Source organism: Parus major, chromosome 8 (genome assembly GCF_001522545.3).
Source record: "Parus major isolate Abel chromosome 8, Parus_major1.1, whole genome shotgun sequence".
NCBI classification, from domain to species: Eukaryota; Metazoa; Chordata; class Aves; order Passeriformes; family Paridae; genus Parus; species Parus major.
Window position 1 is genome coordinate 8,818,766 of NC_031777.1, and position 20,530 is coordinate 8,839,295.

The 20,530-nt window shown below is 34.4% G+C and overlaps 1 protein-coding gene across 1 annotated transcript in view; it reads right to left on the reverse strand.

The window, feature by feature from the left end:
• DENND1B (DENN domain containing 1B) overlaps positions 1-20,530 on the reverse strand; it is a 156,195-nt gene that overhangs the window by 40,358 nt on the left and 95,307 nt on the right. The window contains exons 13-16 of the mRNA XM_033516452.1: positions 16,697-16,797; positions 11,111-11,156; positions 9,438-9,539; positions 1,370-1,495 (exon numbers count right to left, since the gene is read on the reverse strand). Of these exons, the coding sequence (XP_033372343.1) occupies positions 1,370-1,495; positions 9,438-9,539; positions 11,111-11,156; positions 16,697-16,797 (375 nt within the window). The remainder of the gene's footprint in view (positions 1-1,369; positions 1,496-9,437; positions 9,540-11,110; positions 11,157-16,696; positions 16,798-20,530) is intronic.

Sequence of the window (20,530 nt, forward strand, 5' to 3'; positions counted from 1 at the left end):
AAAAGACACTTTTTGACTTAACAGCTCTTACTGCAAGCTGCCATGAGTTGGCATGGACTAGTGTCCTCACATTTGGACTAAGGAGCGAATCAGATTCAGGTGATGGCACTATGGAATAAAGGACAACCACCTGTTTTGTTGAAATTATTTGTTTTATTGAAACAAGCAGGGTGCTGAAATCCAGCAATTTCTAAAACAGGTGCAGCCCTTTCAGCATGGAATGAAAATGGGATTTCTATTTGTAAGAGAACTGCTGAACAGAAACAGGTGAGCTAAACCCGTACATGACTTCATGTCTGCATGGGCTACCTTCCTTCTCGTAACAGTGGTTCTCAGTGGCACAGGCAGCTGGGGTGCAAAATGCTCACGGGCACAGAAGACTACCTGGATGAGAACCACCTGGGGAGAAGTTGGGAAGACCCAAGGGCCAAACTGTAATTTGAAGTTCCCTCCAGTAAAGCCCTCATCTGGAATTAGTAACTATCATATCCATTTCCATCAAGGAATACCATAGCTCCTTGGAGCACTCTTCTCACCCCCAAACAAATCCCCGCCCATGTTCCATACACCTATCAGCTTTACTAACTTGACTCCTCAAGTGAGTATTTTCTCCTATCAAATTTGAATTTATGTGAATCTATCAGACAACCAAATATCATATCCTCAGAATTTGATTCACCCAATGTCATCTCAGTACTTTTGCTCAAACCCACTACTACCAGTAGTTTGCAAGAAAAATAATCTGGACTGATGGATTAAATTAATCTCTAAATTTTTTCTGATAAATTATTTTATCTCCAACAGCCTCAATATGTGCCACCCTCATTATTTAGAAATTATGAAAGCCCATGAAGCATTAATCAACTGAATACCAGCAAATTGTGAAAAACAGATTCTGAGGTTCTGGTGAGGTGAAATGGGTTTTCATTTCTCCTGTCTTCCAAGTGAAATCAAGGCAAGTGTATAACAGGAGAGTACATGTTTGACTCATATCTGGCTTCTGCTAGGAAAGAAGCTTTTGCCCTTCAACACAGCAAAACCTCTGGGAAAATGATGAGAGTCTGAAAGGCACAGTCCCTTCAGTTCTTCATAACATTAAACCAGGTGAGCTGTGTGTGAGCAGCTTCACTAATAAAAACAAAGACTAAATGTTAAATTTCCTGATACAAACAGGAAAACAGCTGACTTTGGATGAGTATTTTTCAGAACAATTCACTGTTGAGAGACGGTGGTACCTTCCAATTCCTTAGCACAGAGTAAGATTTAAAACAAACTATTCTAGACCAGAAAAATTTCACATTTTCCTTGAAAGAATGAGACCATGATCTAATAAATTCAGGAAAAAAAAGCAACAGGGAAGCCATCTTACTGGTTTGTATCTCAGTGCATCTCGGTAGGATCCAAAGAGTGCTGCCTGTGCCCGAAGGAAGGCCTTGGCCACTCCGTCACCCGTAGCTGTCGACTGCTTTTTCAGTTTATTTTTCAAGGCCGAGACCTGTATGACAGAGTGGAACAGTTAAATTAACACCTCAGAAATTGGTACAGCAAGGTATGAACCCAATCAGCAGGCAAACCATGGTGTCTATAGGTCAGCCAAAAATTCATCCTCCTCCTTGATAGCTTATCTTTTTAACTGCAAGGAGCACCTGCTGGTCTGTTAATTGAAATGAAGGCAGGGGATGATGGTAGAGTGCTAATGCAGATTGGTTTATGCTCTCTTTTTTTTCCCAAGGCCTCTTGACATAAATAAGCTTAATTATTTTACAGTAAAATGCATGTGAGTCACTTTATTGCAGACTTTTTTCCCCAGCATAAAATGTATTTGCTAGCTTGAATGTAGACATTTGGATCTGTTTTATTTAAGGTATGAAGGTTTATTTTTAAGGACTCTTAGTGGTCACTTATTATTCAGTGACAAGGAGTATCTCTTATTTTATGTCAAATGCCTATCTTATATGATTTCTCATGCACCATGGGAGTACCTGCTACCACAGTCAAATAGTTGAGAAAAGTTTTTGTAAATTCAGTGTTACACTGCCTCCAGAATTGTCCTTGAAGATAAAACATGTGAAAGGGAAGAAAACAAAAACAGTAATTAGGAAGTGTCTGTAATTTAGAAAAAAAAAAAAAAAAAAAAGCATGAAAAAATGACTGTTCTGATTATAGTGGTTGTCTTTTTTAAGGATGTTTGTCTTTTTTTACTTGGCAAATAACAACCACTGGTTAGAATTAAAGAAAAAAAAGAAAGGGGAGAAATTTTAATTTAAATAACTGTTACTTGGATATACTTTGGAGGGAACTCATATGACTTTGGAATTATTACAAGATATGTGGAATTACATGCAGATAATGTCTATACACTCCTAATTTCCATCATGAGGGACACATGGAAAATAAGTAAACTCTATTTACATAGAATACATCTCTTTTTATTGCAATTTACACAATAGAGCATTATTTAAGTCCCTAAATGAAGTAACATTCTGAGTTACTATTTAAGTGGAATATTATAAATACAAATTTATCACAAAAACAGTTTTAATTCTTTTGAAAATACATACAAGAATGAGTATTTTTTTGTTTCTTTATGCAAGCAGTCCTGACTACTCTTGTAGATGATGATTGTAATTGAAGTGTCAACCTAATTAACAACTAAACTTTGAATAATGCTAATGAGAACTGAACATGGCATCAGAGAAAAGACCAGCTCTACAGGTGATAAACCTTCACAGTAGTGACATTTTCCAGTGTAAAGTCACAGTTACTGTGATCTGATCAAAGAGAGAGACCCCCATTGGGTCCAATTATAACTATAGTTTGGAAAAAAAAATTATTGAGTTATGATGTTCATAATCTATGCAGAAAGGCCTTTACAGTACAGGTCTTTTCCCCATAGCTGTGATCTTTTAAATTTATATCCAAGCTCCACAGATCTAGATAAAAGTCTAAAGCCTGATTCGTTTAGCCCATGGAAAGCACACACCAAGGCTCATTTACGTTCTTGCCTTACACCTCAAAAGGAAAAAAAAAATGTACAAGTCTGAGTACAAAAACCAGTTAAGAAGTTCAAGGTTAAAAAACTAAATGCATATCTAGGTTGTGTGGTTTGATTTTTTTCTTCTCTTCTGTACTGTATGATTATAGTTGTAAAAAATAAGATTTCATTGTGGGTAAAATAAATGCATACAAGGAAGATATGCCCATAGACAGTAGCACTGTTTGACTAAAATAAAAGCAATAACATGAAGTCAACAAGAACTGCCAATGTTAAAATTTCTCTGTCAAGACAGGCAAAGCATCTTCTAAACATAAGGAAGGAAAAAGGTAGAAAACTCTCTACATTCTTTTAAATCTACATTCTTCTAAATTATACCTTATGATTTTGGGGAAATTATGGTAGATGATAGGACAGGTTAAGAGAAGAGAGGAGGTAAAGATAGTGCAGAGCAGAGGGATTACATGACCAAATGAGGGACATGAATGAAAAATGTATTTTCTATTTTTCTCAGTTCCGACAGGCCCTAAGCACCCTATTGTAAATTTGTTAAACGGGACGCTTTAGGCAAAATATGTGTTAAAAAGAACAATAGAAAAGACAACTGATCTCCTACTCTGCTGCCATGTGTTATTAGCTCAGCAATATTAAGACCTCCAATGAGCTGGCAGTTTGGAGGCAGGTGCTCCAGACAGCTGCACATTTTTGTGTGCTGTCCTGGAGGGAGTTTAAGCCTCAGAAAGGCAATGCTGGAGTTCAAATAAAGCTCCTTCAAATCCTGCTTCGCTCAGGAGGCAATGCTTAAAGGCAAGAAGAGCTCCATCAGATGATTCAGCAGAAGAACGAGGAGCACGGTGCTCATAAGAGGAAGCCTGCAGGGACCATGTGAGCCACAGCTGTTGGTGAGCCACAGCCCTGATGTGCCTGCTGTCCCGAGCAGGACCCTGGCTGCAGCACACCTCCAGTGCCCTTGGGACCTGCCTTGGCTTCCCCCAGTCTGAGGCGGGTGAACACACAAGCAGAGGACTGTGCTTACTCAGGGCCCAGCCCAGCCACACTTGGGTAGGATGATGTAAAATTCTCCCAGTTCCACATTTGAATCAAAAACACAGTGACAGAGTGATAACGTAATTATTACAGCCAGGATAGCAAGCATAGCTAAGAGAGAGTGTGCACTGAACTCCTTGGAAGGATCTGATACACAACAGCACTGTGATTGCTTAGACCCATGCACCTCAAACCAAGGAAATGTGAGACTCCTTTGGGTGACATCATTAATAGCATTTAAAATTATTTTAAAATTACACGATTCTGACACCAAGCCAAAAAAATAGCAAGTAGCATCTATATCAAAATATTTTCATCATATGTATTTTAATCCACCTATCTACCTATGATTAAGAACGTCAAACTTTTTAAATTTGTATATCTTTTGCAGAAATAGCGTTTTACAAAGTTTAAAAATAAAGAACTGCAGGCAGCAAACTGCAGGGGTTAGAATGTCATTAAAACTTATTTCTGAAAGACACCAGTGATCCACTGCAGAAATGCTATTATTAATTTACACTAGAAGCAACCTGTTTTTATCTTCTCCTAGCAACAGCTTCTCATAGGAAGATGACTTCATTGGACTGCTAAACACTGCCTGTGAAGAGCAATCAGAACTTCAAGTAGGTTTAAATCAATAAAATAGTTTTTCAAAGATAAAGATGAGACTGATAGGTATTTAAGTGTATCTAAATGTAGAAACATACTGTGTTGGTCATTGAAACAAAAGGTATAATTCATTTAAATGGTTACCATACATTCTTTCTAGGACTCTTAAAATATAAATATCTGATAGAAAACATGACTAATATCCCTTCAATATCCATGTGAATAGAAGGATCACATAAAATTAAAAAATAAGTTACTAAGATCACATAGTTTCAAAAGCAATAAAAGACTTTGTTTCTGCAAAAACTCAAAAGAACACATAAATTTAAACATATACAGAAGAATTATGTTTGTATGTACTTGTTGTCTGAGAAATATAGAACCACACACTGGAGTTTCAAATTACTATTTCTCTCTGAAAAAAATATATCCAGATATTTCTCTGGTATTAGCAACACTTGTTACGTTGTAATCTATTTTATTCTGTTCTCCATCAGATGATACCACTATAAAAGTAAGTAGAAGCTCACTATCAAAAACAAGAAAGTAAGAGAAGATTATAGAGGAAAGAAACAAAACAAAAACCTCAAAACAAACTAGAGTCTGATATTTAAAACTATTTCTAGTAAAAGGCTTCTAAATATTTGATTATTATATACATGCAGAGGATTTAGGCATCTCATGGAAACCTCCAGCATTTAATCACATTTTTAAACATTCAGACAAAAACAACTACTTAAATGCAAATGTTTTCAAAACTAGTTGTACTTTTCAATCTCATATTCTAGCTTTTAAAATTTTATCAAGGTTCAACAGAATCTCAGCTCTAAGAACTTTTTCACAGTAAAAAGTTGCTTCATAATGCTGCAAAGAGATCTGAGTTTCTAAAATATATTAGTAATACTTTTAGCTATTTTCTGATGTAAAAGAAACATCATAAATTATGCTATTTATATTTTGCAAAAGAGTATTTTAATTGCACTGTTATACATTGACCTTAATTTCTTTATTGTACCATTAATCATCATATTTGAAGAAATAATTTGCACAACCAGTAATCGCTGCATAAAGTAGCCAATTTTCTACATGAATTACAGCCTACTTCTCAAATGCTACTTTTAGAAGTAATGTTTATATGCCAAATTTATGGTGTTAAAATCCTCTGACTTTAGGAATCTCTAAATTAAATCTCTAAACCTCAGTTTAGATTCTGTCCTGCACCACAGTACATCTTTCAACAGCTGTGGAGCTTTTGCAGTTGACAATACTTAACAACCACAGAAAAAGCTAAAAGACTATAAAGTCTGTTGCTTTCTGAAGATCATATTTATAAAAGTTATGCTCAGTCTATGATTTCAAGTCATTAAGACTTGGTTGCTAAAAGTGATGCTGTCAATTCTGCAAGCTGCCTGGGAAAGTGTTCACATCTGAGCAAAGGAGAGGTCTTCGTGTCAGACTTAAGTGCAAGAAGGTATTGCAGGGTCAGGCCCAAAATTTAAAAATTTTAGTCTATGGTCACGAATATTGTTCCTAATGCCTTGTATTATTAAAGTGGTGATCTCAGTATTATTATATTAGAAAATATACTCCCAGAGAAGCAGCTCCTTACTTTCTTTTTTTTTTTTTTTTAAATTAAAAAATAATAGACAAATTCACAGTGAAATGATGAAATTTAAAAACAAGCTTTCTTGTCAGAAGAGTGAGTAAAGAGGGGCTTTCCCCCTACCAAGAAAACAAAGGATTCCTGAAAGTCTTGCCCTGATTTATTCTTCCAATTTTAAATACCTTAGGAGTAGCGGAACTGCTACTGGCATGGTAGTATTTCTAACAGTCAATAAATCTAAAATATTATGTGTGAATATTGGAATGAAGCCATTAAGAAGATTACAGCATGCAACACAGCAGAGGGTCCTCATGAAAAAAGGACTGGTAATTCAGGACAACTGTGACCACTGACCTTTGAACAGTCAAGACCACTGGTCAGTCTGACAGAATAATAGAGTTCACATGCATGGAAAGTCATCTAGCCTGTAACTATAATTTAAATGCTTAAGTGAATGATTTAAAAATACCTTTCAATCTCAGTTAATTTATTATACGGTTTATTAGACAATGCCATAGAATAATGTTTCTTTCAATCTTAAATTCATAATGAAAAAATTCACGATCAGAGCATATATACATGGGTAAACCATTAAATACCTATGCTGTGAGGACATCATCAGGCTTATTGATCATGAAAATAATTACTCTGTTCCCTCTGGACACAAGAAACAGTTTTAGAAAACTTGGAAAATACTGCATTTCTTTTGTTAGGCTGTTAACCAACCTGGAATCAATTTTTCAAAGGGACAGTAAAGATTACAACTTCTTTTATATTTTCAGTTCTTCATTCTATTTTAATGCCTTTCAGAGGTACTCATTATATTTTTTCATCAGAGGTTTTTACTACTTTTGTATGTATGCTTATGAGGTTTCTCTATATGTTACAATGCTTCACACATGTATCTTTGACATTCCCTTTAACGTTTTAAATCTGACTTACCATTTTGACTCTATACTCCTGTGCCTTATACTTTTACCCAAGATGTCAGCAGCTGCACTGCCCCTCATGAATGCAAAAGGAGGACAAGCATTTTGTCACCCTATTAACCAAACACAGCCCTGTGCCCTTCGTCTGTGCCTTTTGTTTCCAGGTTTTCCAACTATAATTTTATATGCATTCCATCAAAATGTTTAATTAAAGTGCCTAACAGATTGAAATGAAGTAAGAGATGGGATTATTCAAATTAAAAGCTTCAGTATAAAATCCTCAAATTCTGCAAGCATATTTTGCATAGAACACAGCTGTTCTTTTTTGCTCTGTGTTAGATATGGAAAATTTTTTTAAGTTTAGTTTGTAGTCTGTACACTTGGATAACCTACATTAAGATTTGCAGTAATAACATGGATATATTCTGGGAGAAAATACACTCCTAGAAGAAGGAAGATACGTACTCCTATCTCCTTCATTCTAGCCTGCTTATTTAGGGATCATTTAGATATGCACCTGTGAAACACAAGACAAGTGCCTCTTACTGCACAAACATACATTTTAGCTGTTTGAAGGACCTCCAGCTGTAACTCCAGTATCTCATGGAATACAATGCCCAATTCTCAATTCCATTTCCAGCTATTATTTGGTATATAGTCCTTCATGACATTGTAACATCAACCCTATTTAGTCATTGGAAGTCCAGTTAAAGTTACTGACACACCAGGAAATAACTCGTTTTTACTTAACTTGTTATACTCTTAATGATAGAGTACAGTCAAAGTCATTGTATATATGTTTGTGCATGTATCCATCTATAAACATCTGTGTAAATCACAAAATATACCAATGGAATAGTACATACACTAATGTAAACCAGAACATCATAACAATTTTTATAGTCTTTTACATTTCTGAACTATAGTTGATATTGAGGCCAAAGACTGACAACATGATCTACAAAAAGTCAAGATTTTAACATCATTAAAATCAAAGTGCACTATCATGCAATATCATCAAGAGATTGACTTCTATTGTACTAAATATATACAAATTACCAACAGTAACAAAATACACAGTATGTCACTGTAGGATCTTACTTGGATTATGACAGGGATTTTATGACTTAAAATTTCAGAAAATGTAACTCTTTGATTTCATATTTTAATACAAAATTCTTTGTCTTGACAACTATTTGTGATAGCTTGTGCATCTTTAATTGAATAATGAAAAGAGTGGTTTCACAATTATATTCTTTTAGAGCTCTATTGGGAAAAACAAGGTAAATTTTGCAAGTATTTAAAATGATATACAGAGTATGTTCCCCATAGGCAATAAAATAAAATAAAATAAAAAGAATAAAATAAAATTAAATAAAATTAAAATAAATAATAATATAATAAAATGTAATAAATCTAATGAAATGTAATAAAATGTAATAAAAAAATAAAATAAAATAAAATAAAATACCCTTTGCAAGATCAAAGTCTGGAAAGAGCTGGCACTTAATTTATCGTCCTTTACAGACAAAAGACATCTTTCGTCATTTCAAAAGGATCAGATGTCTTTTATGACAAACTGGGTTTGCAGTTTAATTTACAAATAGAATTCTAAGTAAGCAGTCTTTGCTCTGCCAAAGCAAATGACAAACAGTATAGGTTTTCATTCACGCAGCCCTCAGCAGGATAGAAGAGATTAAAATAAAACTGAAATAATTTAGAGAAAACAAATAAATGTTTCACAAAGTTGAAGAAGATCAAAGCCTGAATTTTCTGACCCCAACTGTACAAGCATTTCTTATTATATTGACCAGTGCCATCAGATCATTAATTAAAAGGAAAGCGCTGGCAGGTGGCAGGGAAGCAGAAGCTGATAATTGGCCCCCTTCTTCTTTTTGCCTTCAAAAACTCTCGTTCTTTCGCAAGACATGCCACTAGGCAGACAGAAATGCCTACTTTGTAATATAATGATTAAGATGAGATGAAGAGACTTCCATTTAAAGCAGCTCTGCCTAATGAATGCAGCTAGCTTTATAATTATGATCCTACTTTTACAATAAGGAATATGATGTTCCATTCAACATCTCCTCAGCTGTCAAAAAGGTAAAAATCTCAAATATAGGGGTCTGCACTAGCTGCTTTTCAACCCCTTATTCCTTTTATAGCAGTTAGCAACACGAGAAAAAAAAATAACTGTGAGTAATTCAAGGACCTATATAAGAAAGAAAGAAAGAATAAAATGTCTAAGACTCACCACTTCACCAGGTAGGTTGTTCAGGTCATTAAAAGGAGTTTCTAGAGTGTTTGTGTCAACATTTAGTAAAATCACATCCTCCAGTGATCTATTTTTCACTCTCTGTTAAGAAGGAAAAAAAAAATACTGGAAAAACAATTTACTATGGTGTCTCCTGACGTACATTTTTATTATAATGTACTAAATTACAAACAATGATTTTATACAAAGAACAATAATGGCAAAACCAGTTGGAGCTTTAGATGTAGGATTTGTGAATTAGATATAGCATTCAGAATAGCCTTTAAAAATACTTCTTATTCTTCAAACAGTAAGGTTATAATAATCACTGAAAGAAATTTCTGAAAACCAATATTTACAAAGAACACAGTTGAATATATTGGATAAATATATATTGGAACTATACATATCTTGTAACAACATTTCATTCTATCACATTTGTGAAAATCATATAGGATGTTAGTCATATAATTAGATGAAAACCAGAAAAAAATACAATTATTTGCAGATTTATGTAAGTACCAAGCATATGATGCCTACTATTACCACAGAAGAATGGATAAAATACTTTTTCATCAGTGTACTTGGCTAGCAGCTAAGAATTAAGCGATTTGTTCCTTTCAGGAAAAAGGGATAGAACTCTTTTCTATATGGACATAAAATAATATGCTATAATAATAATGCAGTAATATGTAGTATTATTATAATAGTAATATTTTCTATATGGACATAAAATAATATGCAGTAATAATGCAGGGCAGGAAATAATTCCTGAAGGAACCAAGTGACTTCTTTTTTCAGGGCAAATCTTTCAGTTCCATTATTTCCTTATTGAATAAGAAAAAACATCATAATCAAGATAGTTATGACTGATGCATGTAGGTCATATGAACCTGATTTGGGAGCACAGAAGGCTGTGACTGGAGCTGAGAAGTGTAGATGATATAGAAGGTCTTTTTTGGAAAAACAAAAGTGCTGGTGGCTCAGGGAAGACCCCACCCCATCAGCTTAGCAGATGTGAATTGATCCCTAGAAACTGCTTTAGCGGAAGTGTAAATCAAATAATGTTCCCAAATCAATTATCTACTCTGCATGATAATCAGATAGCACATGGGATAGGCTTCACAGCATAATCAAATGGTTATGGAAAAAGGCAAAACTATTTCATACCCAGCTACTATGTGAGTTCTATTGTGTTGGTTTACATTCAAATCTGTAAAAGCCACCTCTTGTTTTTTGGGAAAAAATACTAATTTCTAAATTAGTAGTTAGAAATGTTATGGGATGAAGTTAGATTCACGTTTTCAGAGGGACAGGAACATAAATTATCTGGGAAATCACAATAATGCCAAAACCTGAGTGATGGTGACTCCAGAATAAATTTTACCAGTTCCTGAAAAAATTAATTTTTCCTCATTATCGGGAAATCTTTTCCTAAAGTACTAAAAGGCAGGAAAATAGCTACTACTGAGCTATTAATTAGACAGAGAAACAAGTCATGATGTAGAGCTACATGTCTTCATAAAACATTTCAAGGGTAAGATTTCAAAGAGTGACATTTTTTACTTAGTAAAGCACATGAAGCTTAAATTTTGTAATTCTGCATGCTAAAATACAGGGATTTTTTTTCTGAAGCATTGGCACACACCGCTCATGCTTCCCAGTACACTTACCTCTATCAAGCTTAAGTGGACGCCAATTAGATAAGGCATTGGTGCACTGAAGAAAAAGAGTGGAAAACATCAAATTTTAAGTAGAACACTAATGGAATATTTTAAATCTTGGCACATAAGACCCTAGTAGACAGTCAGTGTTTAAGACAGGTTTAAATGAACACCGTTGCTACAGAAATATTTACTAAACAATCAAAATTTTGTTTTACTCTGCATTAAAGCTGACCACAAAATAAATAATGCTGCTGCAAACGATGAGGCACAAAGCAAGGAGGCTGCACATCTTTTCATCCAGATGTAGTTCCAGTGACTGACCACACTAAGCTAACCCAGAAGATGTTCCCAAAGTGGTTTGGGTCTAAAACACCAACTGGAGGATATGGTCCTGGTTACCATCACCACAATGCAACACAACCATCATAACCACCAGTTTTGGTTCTGAAACCTTTCCTTGGTAAGCCATATATAAATATACAGCTGTAGAATACCCTATTTAAGTCAAGATAATAAACTTCTCCCTTCCAATTTCCATAAGAGAAGGAACTACATTCTCCAAATAGAAAAAACATCCACATGAAGCCACTACAGTAAGACCTCCTGCTGTATGCAAGCAAGAAACTGAATTAAGCTAATTTATCATGGTTTCCCACAGTCTTCTGTTCTGGCAACATCTGACCAAGAATATACTCAGTGTCCAGCACTGAAGGAAAAACCCTCCAACAATCACCACCAGATGTTTGGGTACTGTGAGATTACTGACAATATTCCCTCTGGAGAAGTGAGCAATTGACAAACTAGTTTAGGCAACTCAATGGGAAATTAATTACTAATAGACCACAGAGAAAAAAAAACTAAATAAAAATGATCTCTGAAAAATAACGGAAGGCAAGATGACACACAAAGGTACACAACTCATACACAGTAATTTCTCTCATGGCAATAATTTGATCATGGATCTGAGCCAGTGGCACTGACTGATTGGCGACTGACTTCCCAAGGATGGGGCAAGGTTTCACTGCATCAGTTCATGTGGTCTCATCCATTTGGTCCCACCTCTGGGATCAGAAAAAGCAATTCTCACCTGCCTATGACTACAGCCCATTTTAGAAAAATCTGTACACCCTATGGATTATCCAATTGTTCTCATTAACAATGTCCCAAAGGAGAAGTCCAATGCAAAAAAAAAAAAAAAAAACAAAAAAAACCTAATAAAAAACAACAAACAAAACCAAAAACCCAGCCTGAGGCCCAAACAAGATTGAATGGTGTCTATGATATCAAAACACAGGTTTGCTGAAATTCCAAACTGGCTTAAGGTTTCCAGGCAATGGGGCTTCCAAAAAGGAAAAGAGGCCTCTATTTTTCACACATCTTTTTCCTAGCCCAATAACTGACAAATTTTAGCACTTCCTGATGACTTCATTCAGGCTAATCTTTATGTCTTTGTGAAGGAAACACAAATTACATGGAGTTGTAAATGAGTGTCACTGCAGAGCAGACACCCATATATATTCAGAAAGGATTTAAACAGCTTTAAACCACTCTATAATTTCAAGAATGCTTTGTACTACGTAACATATTTAACAAAGCTAGTAAGAATTATTATGGCTGACATGTAACTGAGAATTCTGCTGCAGAATATGCAGCAAAATAGATCCTCAGGTTCCTTGTATCCGGATATCTGTGTTATAAATAATGTGAAATATATAATTAATAATGTGAAAAGGCAAAACTACAGTGAAAACAAGTGCAAACACGTAGGGATTTTATGCACACTTGTTTTCTTGTACATCGACACTGTTCCAGTGAACAGTAGTTTCACCAGGCTTGTGCTGACTTAAGACAGCTGATGATTTGCTCCATTAAAAAATCTGTCATTAAAAAGGGAAGCATGTAGCTCTTTTCTCTCAACAAAGCAACAGCTACATCATTTCAATTTTGAAGTTCACAGAATAAAGGTACAAAGCACCTTGAAAATAGATGAACTAAAAACTGCAGGTATGGAAAGTCAATTTAATTGTTTTCAGCAAAAAGTGAATTTTTTTACTGCTGGATTCTGAAGCCTTCACAGCAGAGGACTAATATGCACATGAAATTGCTTACTGCAATACTACTGGAATCTGCTATAGAGTTTTTCTCTTGCTTATGCACATTAACACCAAAAATATCAATCTGTGGTATCACTGCCCAAAATAATTACTGTTATGCAAAACATCCAAGTTAACTGGAAAATAATCACCCCAATCTCATGAAAACAGGCATATGTATATCCTAATTCAGAAGAAACCAAATCTCATAAAGACCTATTGCAATTGTAACTTGAATTTTCTGACTGCATTATATTCTCAACAGAGCACCAGTATAAGAGATGCTTTATCATCCACAGACAAAGCTGGCATATATTCTAATATTGGTGATTAAGTTTACCAAGATACTACACAGAAATTTCATTAAATTAGCTTTCTCCTTTACAAAAATTAATTTTATTCAAATATGATTACTATATCAATGTTCAAAATTAATTTGTAAGAGTTTTATTGAAAGCCAGCCACCAACTCCATTGAGTGCAAGTCTCCTTTTACTTAAATGTAGAAGAGAAAACAATTTTTTTTAACATAATATAAAACTCAATTTTTTATTAACTGTTCTGTGGGTTTTTTTGCTGTGGCTACATTGAATTTTACTTTCTGAGCCTATATTTTGGTATCTTTTAGAAAAATAAATTTATTATGTCTCCTGTTTTGGATGGTCACTCCACCTCTCACACTGGAGCTCCCATAATGGCACTCAAGGCCAAGATAAGCTGTGTGGGGGTAAAAAACCCTCCTGAAGTTGATAAACACAAAATCTGTTCCCACAGTGGAGCTTGGCACTCATGGCCTGGCCAGTCCTGAGGGTGTTGCAGTCACACTGACCCTCTTGATTTGAGCTACTCCAGAATCATCTGTTACATTAAGTCTAAATCCAGCCAATAATCAGGCAGCAGGATAGAAAAGAACAGATTTTTTTAATTAAAAAGGCAAGTGGAAGTATTGAAATAATTTTAATATAGCCCTTTTTTGCTCAAAGATACATTTTTCTGTTTTCATGCCTACAAAATGTGTCAGCTAGGCAGATTTTGTAATTTATCAAATTCTAACCCCCACAGAATTGTATTCTTTATCTTTATGATATTATGACGGTTCTTAATCCAACCAATAAAAAAAAAAAAGAAGCTGATTTCTCTCAAAATATGCTATATGATTAATGTGGAAAAAAAGTTACAGAATCAGGCCTATCTTTAAATTAATACATTTAAATGTATTTTATCTTTGTTTAAAAAAAGCCTTACTATCACAGAATGAACAAATGATTCAATTCATAGTCCCCTACTTCATGTATTTGAATACCATTTCAGAACAACACTAAGAAAATGAGAGTTCATGAGAGACATCACATGTCCAAATGAAAAAGTGACAATGAAATTTCTAGGTAAGAAAATGCATGTTGAGCTGAAAGGAAATATGGCACTTTTATAAAAATAACTTTGCTTATCAAAATGACATAAAAAATAGAATTATACAAAATAACTTTTAAATTCTTTCATTACTTTCAAATTGTCATGATCCTGTTGGACTGCACACTAGGTCAAGCCTACTACAAATTTTGAACTTAAGAAGTCATCAAGATTTTTTAACTTGATATATTATATACCTATGAGGAGAACATTTATTTACTGTTAATACACCAGAACATGAGGAAAGCTAAGTAATTTATGTGTTTTTATTACAGTTTTCCAACCCATCTCACAAAAGAAGCATTCAGATGATCAGAAAGAAAAATGTAAATGCACAAAAATCTGAGTCAAAAGGTCTGAATTACAGTTACTGTAATAAACTCATCAGTTGTGCATTTCTTTTCATGAACTTTATGTTTCCTTTTGAACATCTCTAAAACAGGGAAACTTTTTTCTCCACTCTGTTATACTACTGTCAAAAATAAAAAGGGATATAAATGAATTTTACAAGTTTAAGAAACTCCATGGTTCTTTTTAATGAATAAAAAAATTTCTCAGGTCATGCCACAGTGACCTAGAATCCCAACTATTATCATCATCACATGAAGCTGTGCATAGCATCTAACATTGCTATTTCTGGAAACATTATCTGGGCTTAGAAGGGGAAATAAGAAAATCTTCTCGTATTCAGAATGCACTCTACAGGGTACAGCTTGAATAAAGGTGTTGATCTGCCTTCTGAGAACAGCATTTATAGATGATCTGAAAAATTACAAAGGTTCTGGCTGTAAGCTCAAGTAATACAAAAATAAAATACACCCAAGTTCTAACCCATTTTGGTATATTTTATCAAAGTTAGGAGGAGAAACAATTAGGACATAGTTTCTTCAAAAGAAAACTATCATTAAAATTGAAAGGCTTAGCTATACTTGTAAGTAAAGGGAGGAGTTGGAGAAGAACATTTGTTTTCTTTTTTAAAACAACAAGTAATATACACACGAACTGTAAGGACTACCACAGAAAAAATATACCATGGACAAATATTGTGAACTTCAGGAAAAACTATTAAAGACACTTCAGGAAACATAGTGAGAATTTGTTTGAAAACAAAAGTTCAGTAGACTGTAATACACTCATAGATCTGAGAGGAAAAATACCCAAAGCAAAACCAACAACATAAAGCCCAGTAAACTGGGAAAATTATAAGCATAATTTATTTGTATGAAGAAAACATAGACTTAGCTTGGTAAGCATCTGCCTGGGTCTCAGTTTTCATACATAATAATAATTCCCAATCTCTAGAACAGCTTGAAATGGTTCACTTTTCCGTAACAGACCCAGAGGGTCTAGGTAAAGTGAAAATCTCCAGGGATGGATACTCCTGCTTAAATGGAAACTCTCATTTGTTATCTGTGCCACTACTCTGAATAAAAGCAAGTAGTCTTAGCCTGAAATTGTGAAACACAGGCATGTGGAAACATCATCCCCTTGAAGGATCAGAAGTTAATCAAAAAGTGCTTCTTGTTCAACTTAAAAATATGCCAAAACCACAAAGCCTGTCATGTGAACAGACACACATCAGAAGAAGCAGAATTCTTATTATAAAAATTTTGGAGTCCCAAAAGTATTTTTTAAGCTCTTTTGGGAAGGCGCTGGCTAGAATCCTGAGCCTGGCTGAGTTAAAATACAAATACTAAATCACTGATGAATATTAACATCTGATTCTGGAAAAAATTATAAAATTTTGTTTGAATGCTTGTATAACGTACTTCAACCTAAAATAAAAGCCAAATAAAAGTAAACTGTAACATGTTTGCTTTTAAATTATTGAATGAGTTCTCTTACCAATAAAACAGAAACAGTTCTTACAAACAGGATTCTAAATGCTGCATTAATAGTAATCAGCGCTGTAATTCAAGGTACCAATTTTAACACCATACCAAGGCATCATTTAAATTTAAATTTAAATTTAAAGTGCTTTCATAAACTGGATCCTTTATGTTCAGTCACAATAGTGTTTTCACCAGTTACTCAAAATTCTAAGACAGGTAAGAATCTCAGAAATGGGGATAACAGGATAGCTGTCTTACCAGCAGTAGTCCAGAAGATGTGGCGGAAGCACTGGGATGTAAATATGTTGCCAATACATTGGATATAACAATGCAGCTGATGCATGAACACAAGCAGTTAACTAAAAATAAAAATACACACACAGAATTGGCAACAAAAAAAACATGAATAAAAAGAAAATACAAAACCTTAAATTAACTTTAGATATGTAAGAACCTTAACCTCCCCAAACCACCGAATAATTTTTTTAATTACTCTGAATTACCAAAATACATCCACAAATAACTCTGAATTATGTATACAAGCACAACATCTGCAAGAAGTCAGGCTAACAAGTCAAGTTAGCCCTCCCTGTTCAGCTATTCCCTTGGAAAAAGGGAAATAATCATTAATTACTTGATGAAGTCATGTTCAAACATGAGTACTGCCATGAACACACAGGACAGAAGTGCACCCTAGTTTCACTCAGCTCGACTGAGTAGGAAACACTCAGGGGAGTTTTCTGGTCCCCATTTCTGCTATTTTTAACTGGAATTGATCTGAAGGTGCATGAAGCCACAGAACAGCACTAAACTCAGAAGCAGGATTAACTCCTGTTTGTGTCACTATCTTAATTTCCAAACTAGCTTAAAAAAATCTGAAGTGAATATTCACTGTAACAGAAAAGAAACTTATTTACAATTTTCCAAGACTCACTTCTCAAAGCAGAGACTTCCAAGCAAGGATCATGAAAAATGAAGGGCTCCTTGGCCAAGAAAGGAAGTGCTTACAAACTGATTACTACTCAAAATGGGTATCTCTGGTTTTCTAAAACAAACAAAAAACCACTACAACCACCACTTTAACCCCCAAAATAACCAAAGGAATAACTATGGAATTCATTAGAAATGGGGCCAAGTTCATTCCACAAGTGAACAAAATAATCTTGCAATATGTAAATAATTCAAATTTGATCTATTTTTGCTATCAGGGAGTCTCTCAAATTTTGTTATTTTATTATGCAGGCACAGAGTTACAATAGAATGAGAAAAAATCAAGACTGTTCAAAACAGGGTAGCCTATATCCATCTCATGCAGCACTACAAACCTCATAAAAAAGGGAAAATTTTTTAAGAGAATGTTCCATGTAGAAGTTACTAAGCTGATGGAAAAGACAAGACTGTCCTAATATTTTATATCACAACAAAATTACTACCTGACTTATTACAAAATTATTAATACATAATTAATAATTATTAATACAAAATTATTACCTGACTTTTGATAATAGCACTGTGTATTAGACAAGAACTTTCACAATAACAAAACAAAGAGCAAAAAATAAAATTTAAATCCTTCCCACAGAGCACGTGCTAAAACATTATGGATTTTACAGGGGAAATAACCAACCCTCTTTGTACAGAGGATCAGTTAAAGCGTTCACACCCAGGCTGTCTTGGACATTTAGACTTGTAAATGAAAAATTATACTACAATTTTGTACACATATTTCTACACTAAAAGTGAAAAAAAAATGAAACTGTTATAAGACCATTGCAGAAGAAATCACAGACAATTACAATTTGTGCAGCCTAGTTTGCTCAGCACTCAAATTAATATAACATGATTAAATATGGAAAAGAAGAGGGTCTGAAAGCTCCTGAGGGATATCATTAGGGCAAATTGCCAAAGAATGAAACATGAGCCAGTCAGAAGAGTCTGGAAGCTGCAGTGGTACCAAGGGAATTGAATGTTCGACAGTTGGAGCTTCAGAAATGTGTGAACTGCAGGTTAAGGTATCAGGAGACTCTGCTCACTGACACACAGAATGTCACTATTGACCAGTGAGCTGCCCAAGCCTGACAGCTACAAAGCAGAAAGCCAAGGATATCATAATTCCCTATTTAAACTCTTCCTCGCAGATTAACATCTCCTTTTTTAGCTTTACACCACACCTCTGCAATTACTCTCATTTTTGACTTCTATTAATGGTTATTTTAAAAATTATTGTGTTGTTACTACGAATTGATTTGGGGGAAGAAATAAATGAGTACCTTCTCCCCCTTCTACACAGTGGGGTTTATTTCCATATCATCTCTCTGCGTAGCTGAACTAACACTACTGATAGCACAGTCCAGCTCAGTATCACATTTTTTGCTCTTTCACTCAGAATGGATATGGCATTTCTAATCATTATGTCCACATAATTTTGTACGCAGTATATAAATTACAAACTACAACAACCTGTATAAAAATCTGCATTTCATGTATTTCAGAGGCTGAAATAAAGCTGAGCATTACAGTTATGCAGGATATCCCCTGATGTATACAGTTGCCTCCTCCTCCTCTTAATAGGCATTCTTAAATTATGAATTAAGATGACTATATTATTTGCATGAAGAAATTTCTCTATCTCATGCATGTCTGTTATATTTTAATTCTCACTTTAACAGAGGAAGTGTGTAACTCCTTAAAAACATCTGAAATTTTATTAACTCATTTTATAATCTGTATTTTAATGTGGCACTCACACAAGCATCTATTTACAGGTCATAGTTTTTAATCGACTAAATTTTATTATTCATGCAGGAAAGGTAAAGATTTGATTACTTACACATCAAGTTTTTGTTGTACTGTTCCTTGCTTTTCTATTTAATAACATCTTAAAGTAAGATCTTATTTAAACATATCCCTCTATGCTGCTGCAGTAGGTTTCCAAACATTTTAGTATGCCATGAATATGTTTTATAGTTTCCTGTTGTATACAGCCTGTAACACAGGCAGGTATGGGATTGTGCTGCTCTTCAGCAGCAACACTTCACAACACTTTATTATTCTGCCAACTCTGCCTTTAAGCAAATACTTATAATTATGGATTTCATATTAAAATTTGCATACTTGCTATAAAAAAATTATTTTTTGCTTTTTTTTACTGTTTCAATGGTGACTGCATTTCTCAAATACATTAGTTATTTAAATAACCTTCCTCTTTAACTGACACATCCACTGTATGGAACAGAATGGGAGCTGCTGTGAAGCCTGGGATAATGCTGCACATCTTAAGGAACCAGGCAATTCAAGAGATCTTAAAAGCTGCGTACCAGGAAGAACTCGGCCATTTATATCAGAACTCTACAAAAGTGCCACCAGATTTGGGGGTGTCCAACAGTGTCTGAACAGAGCCCAACAGGCACCTGCCAAAGGCTGCAGGAGGAGATCCTCAAACAGAGCAACCTGCACAAGCTCCCAGGCAAAGAAATGAGAGACTGTTTCTTGACAAAGTGGATCTGTCCATCTTGTTTGACTATCCTCTGCAGAAAACAATTTCTTACACTGTGTAGGCACAAAGGCATCTCTCTGTGATATATACAGATATATCATTGCACAGCTATGCACTTTGGTGAAAAATCTTAAATTATAGCAGAAAAGTGCTGCAGAACCTAGTTTCCTCATAATTTATAACCTGGTTTGAGGAAACAAATGATGTTGAGACAGCCTTCTGTAGTTCACTGCACTACAAAAGATCTACTAGAGCTGTGCATCTATCCATTAAGAAATGGGCAAACAGTTTTTAAGTAAAGGTTTTGTCAGCTTAAACTCATTTGCCAACACTGAACAAAACTTCTAATATTTTTGCTTCCATCAATTTTGATTTTTAGACTGTTATTCTCCCTTCCAAAGAATGACTTTTAGTTAAAAAACTTTCATTTTCAAAAATAAATCTAATTATCTTTTTTTAAATTGGTTTAAATGATGTGGTTTTAAACTACATGAACAGTATGAGTCAAATTATTTGAATTAGTTAAAAGCAAAATTTTAATGTTCAACTCTTTAATGAATAAACACATCTAATTTGAAATCTCTAACATCTGCACT